A 5,960-nucleotide genomic window follows, 5' to 3' on the forward strand; every position below is an offset into this window, starting at 1 on the left:
CATCGCCAAGGAGATCACACACACAGACGCCTGAGACGGCCGGGACATGTGCTGAGGATGGAGCACCATCGCACCACAAAGGTGGCCTTAACCCATTTAGGCCCGACGTTGAAATTTAAAAAATGTCTTTTCTGAAAAAAACATGTTTCTATGTCAGTTGTTCTCAAACATATTCATGTCAAGGAACCCCAAATATATATGACATTGGCCGCTGACCCCCATCTGAAAATTTGTAGTTCCAGGGACCCTCTCAGTAGCAAAGATTCGAGTTAAAAACTCGCTCTGAAAGAACATATATTCAAAGATTTCAGGCACATTTTCACGATTTTTCAAAAATAGCAGACATACAAGCTCATAGCGCGCCGAGCTTGTAGATCTGCTATTTTTCAATAGCTAAATTATAACAATGTTTAAAACACCAAAAGGGGTTCCCGCCCCAAAATGGGTTAAAGGGGGCATGACAATATAATTATTGTACTGTACATCAAGTTCATGTCGTGATAGCCTGGCCCAGCCCGTGTGGTTTCTGGTGTAGAGGGGTGCGTGTGCCAGTGAGGCAGATTTATGCAAAGTGTTCCAAAGAGCAAACTCAAACACTCTAGCAAAGACTCACTTTTAAAAAGGCTTTAATTTAACGACAGGCCATTAAAAACAATAAAACGCCAAAGATAAAATTATTCTTGACTTTCAAAAGAAATGTAAGATCAAGGCTTATTAACAATTTATAGAAATCAATCAATCAATTAATCAATGTCTAGTGAGCACTACAGACAAGCTCTCAGACTGCCCAACACCACACACCCTGATGTGGTGAGCATTCACGCACGCACAGGCGAACAACATGGCCGTGTGCCAAATTATAAATTAGGCTGTAGTCGTTGAAAACGGTGTGGTCGTTCCAAGGTTATTAAATCTCCCAATTTCCTATTCCAGCCAATCGGAGAGGAGAGCCAAGCCAGAGTGCTGGAGCTGGTTGGGGAGAAACCAGGTGATGTGAACCTGTGCTTCGTCTGTCGGGTGGAAACCTCATATGTCCAAAACTTTACTTTACGTTACTCTTCAGGATTAAAAAATAGCAAAAGTAGCAGATCACCCAAGCGTCTTGCATTTCAAGCTTGGAGATCTGACTTTGTGTGGTGCTGTAGTATAATCAAGTAGGACGTTAATTTATGACACAAAAGGTTAGAGTAGACCATGGAGACGGCAACGGCTTATTTATGTGAAATGCACATACTTGGACTTGTCATCTTGTAACATCTCATGCTTCATTCTCGTCAACGGAAACCCATTCAGGGCTTCATGTTGACCTCCATTTTCTCTCCATTTTTCTACAGTCTTTGAGTTCAAACCCAGAGGCCATGTAGAGCTAGGGGAGAAACTGGGGATTTTAAGGCAAAGGTGAGACTTTTCCATTTAAACATTCTCCACAATATCTGCTGTCCATTGTCTTGTAAAGTTTTAATGATTTTGTGTAGCTATTGTGTTATTTCGTAGTGTTATTAATTACACATATTATGTACCGGTAATCTTCACATAAATCAGATATTTTATTTGGAATGAGGTTTGTGTTTAACTTTGTAGATGACATACAGTCAGATCACTCTCTCTGGTATTTGCCCTGTCTAATATTGTAGCTAATTTTCATTTCCTCTCTAGCGTGTAAAACAGTGTCCCCTAATACTTGTGTATTAAAACTATTAAACAAATCCCAGGATGTAGGAAAGAAATTACCAAATACATTTTTGACGGCAACTCCTGTCATGACCTTAATGGAACATTTTCTGTGCATTTTTCTACTGTCCAGAATAACTTTTATACTGATTGTGCTGCATGGTGTGTATAAACCATTAATTATGGATTGTTTTATCTTCCAGGAATCTGGCCCATATCTCTGGCCACCGGTCGTATTATCTGAGGGGAGTGGGAGCCAGATTGCAGACCGCTCTGCAGAACTTTGCCTTGGACATGTTACAACGGCGGGTAAGTCTTGTGTGTGGCAAAGACAACTATGAAGTCTAGATATGAACGTGTGTAGTCATTTTCCTCTACTTGACTGACTGCACAACATCAGGCCTCTTGTTTGTCTTGCCACATCTACAGGGCTTCATCCCCATGGTGGTGCCAGACATTTTGAAAGGAGCCGTTTTCGTGAGTACCAGAACCTTGCTCTCGGCCTGGGTTGCCGGCGTGGTGGACCGGGCACCCTAAGCTGCTATGCTGCGTGCCACTTCCTATCTCTCCGCATTTCATGTCACTCTACTGTCCTATCAATAAAAGCATGAAATCCCAAAAACTAATCTTTAAAAAAAACTCTCTCTCCCCATGCCTTCGGCCTAGTGGAGACAAAAATAACTTTTCTCTCCCATTTGACCTTGACCTCAAATTAGTTGGGTTGACATACCTGGATATCGTTGTAGGACGCACAACAAGCTAGAAACGCGTCACTTCTTCACGCTGCATTTTCAAGCTTTACTTGCAGCTCTGCTATTTCTTATGCTTTTGGATGACGCTGTAGTATGGTCAAGTATTAGGCCAAGTAGGGTATTAAATTACGAGGAAAAAAACCGCCCACAAGTTAGATTAGCATGTGGAGAGAAGAGGTTTCTGCCCGACAGCAATGATATACACAGCCCCTCCTCCTTTTCCTTTCCTCTTTCTCTCGGTCGTCCCCTTCCAGGAGGGCTGTGGTATGCAGCCCAATGCTCATCGCAAAGGTTGACCCCTCGTCTCGGGTAGCAACAGCAAACAGATGATGCACAGCAGCGTGCAGCAGGTGAAGATCACGTGATGCAGGAAGTAGTTTGGTGTATTTGAGTCGGAGCTCAGTCAGGTCTGTCACTCTTCTGAGACAGGAGGGTGAGGTCTGTAAGAAAGAAAGTAATGCTAATGACTATACTGTATATTTTAAAAGAAAATGAAGTCCGCACAGCAGCTCTGCTCCACAGTGTTTTGTTTATTTAAATAACAAAGTGACAAAAAGTCACTTTATCAGTTTAAATGAACAAAACACTGTGGAGCAGAGCTGCTGTGCCGACTTCCTTTTCTTTTTAACGGTATCTGCCTTTGTCTAGCACCAGCGAGGGACTGGGTGTGCGCAACCCTCTTGTTTTTTAAACGTTTTTTATACTGTATATATTACCATGGCAATGCATAATAATAATAATGACTACAACTGCACTCTGTCGAGTGCCAACTTGCGAGTTGCACTCAAGTAGTACTAGTGCACAAGCAGAGCGTGCAAGTAATCCCGACTGCTACGAACTTACTATCAGCCCCTAAAATATTGAAATTAAATACTAAAACAACAAATAAACCTTTAAAGAAATCCGACATTAATATAAAATACAATTATTTTGTTTAAAACAGTTTTAAGTTATAGAATATGACCACCATGACATCATACATACATACCACTTTTGGTCCAACCGACCACAATACTTGTGCGCTCTGCTTGTGCAAGTAATAATAATGCATTTTCATGTGGGGGTAAAAAATGTCATCCAATCGGGAGAGTAAAAACTAGTAGTAGTAGTAACTCATATTACTAATAGTAATTTACTACCAATACTACTACAAATAGTATTGACTAATAACTTCATGTAACTTTACGGCTATTTCTGAAAGATGTAACTAATAATGTATGTTCTTAACCTTTGCAGCCATGTCCTGGAAACATTGACTGTTGGTGACACGTTGGTGTTGACTGGCAAGCCTGGACCTAGTTCACAACAAAGCAAAAAAAAGATAAGTATTTTTGTTCCGATTCAAAGCAAAGAATCGCACCGTGTGAAGTGAGTGGTGCAACTCTGTGTGTGAATCACACCGTGTGAAGTGAGTGGTGCAACTCTGTGTGTCATTTCTCTACCGAAACGGTAGAGAAATGACAGTTACCATGTTATGTGGGGGTCCCTCTACTGTACTGTCACTGTACTGTACTGGCACACCCGAAAGCATCATATATACAGTTAATATGTGCATGTGTGTTTGTGTGTGCGTTAGGTTGCGCACAGGTGGTGAAAAACAACCATGTTTTCGTGCTCATACCCAGACACCCGGCCACCCAGTTACCAACACGCATAGTTTCAAGTGTAGCCCATCATGTGTCTCAGCAGATAAGGTCTGGCTGGTTAACTCCAGGGCACTAGAGTGCAGTTTAGATGAGTGGTGTGGTTGAGACATGCTGCTGGTGGGGTGTGTAAAATTAAATGCAAGGAACTGAAATGAGGCTGACTGGCATACCTGAGTGAACTACAGGGATGCCTACTGCTTCCATAGCCAGGAGCAAAGTGTTGGACAGCCTGGGTGCTCTTGGTGTGGAAGCTAGGCTCCTAGTGGCCTTTTTGTTCTGACTTTTGCTGCCACGGTGTCCATCCGATTTGGGCTTTCTCTCAAAATTCAGTTTTTTGGCCTCAATCCTCATGCGGAGTTGGATGAAGCGACGAGTAAATTTTTGGTGCACTCCATGGCATGGTGGAAGGTTGCTGGTCAAAGCCAGTGACTCCCTTTCCAATACTGCCAGTGCAGTACAAGACGTGCGTCTGAAGAGTTGCTCCAATTTTAGCATCAACTCAAACACCTCTGGGGAAGGACGGCAAAGGGCACCTGGTTTATATTCTTTAAGGGCCAGTAATGCAGAGGAGGACATGCTGTCCTCCTCTGCATTACTGGCACACTCTCTGTCAGTTATTGCTATTTCACAGCTGTTACAGATTTTGTTGTTCTTTATAACACTGTGTGCAATGTAGCCTGCCAGGGTGTAAAGAATGTTCTTCTCGGTGGTTGAGAATTCAGGTGTGGTTGCAGGAGGTCCGTCTTCCATCTCCTCTCTTCGCTCCTCCACTCTGTCTGTAATCTTTTGTATTGGCTCCAGTGTGTCCAGGAAGTCAACTGCAAATTCATTGTCATCATCCTGGTAGCTCCCACTTTTCACAGGTGCCAGAAACTGTGAAACTGATATTAATCTCAGTGCCTGCTGAAATTCCACTGGAGTTGGTGTAGGATTTTTGGATCGTACACAGCCGAATACATTTTCCAGACAGTCCTGGGTAAATTTTGCCGTTAGGACAAACTTGTGTCCTCGTGTTAGCATCTCCTCCTGTATTGCCAGAATAGAGCGAGTCGCCATTACCACCCCTGTTTGTATGGGCTTCCAGCCACCAGTCTTCCCAACCTTAATATTGCAGAACAGATCAATTATGTCGTTGAGGAAGACCTTGGCTTTCTCATACTCCTCCAACTTTAGTCTGCTCAATGCCATAGTGGGATGGCGGGAGGACATCAGATCGAACCAGTGATTGACCTTCTCTAGGAACCATGCTGTTGCTAGATGGGATTGGGGTCGTCCTTCTTTCTGCACCATATATTTCAGTCCAGCACTACTTGAGTGGCTGAAAACATTCATGGCGGGGCCAACTTTCATTTTCTCAAAATGATTAGGCTCAATGGATTTCCTGGACAAGTTTGGAGCTATTTTCAGTGCCATCCCTTCCTGGAAATTAATGAGATCCTTAATGGGCTCTAGTGACACTACATTAGATGTTAAATTCTCTTTTTCCACAACATAATCTGGAATTGTGATTGTGTGTTGGACAAGGGCATTCCTCAGGTTTTTTACCAGATGGGGGACATCAGGCATGAAATACAGCTGCCTCTCTGGGGTCACAGGATGTGGGACAGATGTATTGCTGTAGTCTACCCCAAAAGCTCTCCACATGGCTTGATTAGGGCTACCCATGTCAGTGGTGACGTCAATGACATGAAGCCCAATGGCTTCGGCTCTTTCGATAATATCCAGTATAATTGGTTTGTACACTTTGCCTTGTGTTGAATTGCCACTGTAGTGGTAAGCTACAATCTGTTTCCAGCGTGTTGTAGCGCCAGCCAACATAAAAACGCAGGCGTGTGTTGCTGGTCCAGTGTGATCTGGCAAAGTGACATCCCCATACAGCCGTCCTGAGCCC

The 5,960-nt window shown here is 43.2% G+C and overlaps 1 protein-coding gene across 1 annotated transcript; it reads left to right on the forward strand.

The window, feature by feature from the left end:
* Positions 1 to 616: 616 nt before the first annotated feature.
* LOC310855248 (serine--tRNA ligase, mitochondrial-like) lies at positions 617 to 2,208 on the forward strand (the record flags this gene model as incomplete). Its single annotated transcript, XM_083760169.1, has 5 exons — positions 617 to 810; positions 934 to 988; positions 1,335 to 1,398; positions 1,875 to 1,980; positions 2,101 to 2,208. Exons 1-5 carry the CDS (start codon positions 751 to 753, stop codon positions 2,206 to 2,208), a joined length of 393 nt encoding a protein of 130 aa, XP_083616295.1. The 5' UTR covers positions 617 to 750.
* Between the last annotated feature and the right edge of the window lie 3,752 nt (positions 2,209 to 5,960).

This window comes from Protomyctophum parallelum (genome assembly GCF_964188405.1).
Source record: "Protomyctophum parallelum genome assembly, chromosome: 2".
NCBI classification, from domain to species: Eukaryota; Metazoa; Chordata; class Actinopteri; order Myctophiformes; family Myctophidae; genus Protomyctophum; species Protomyctophum parallelum.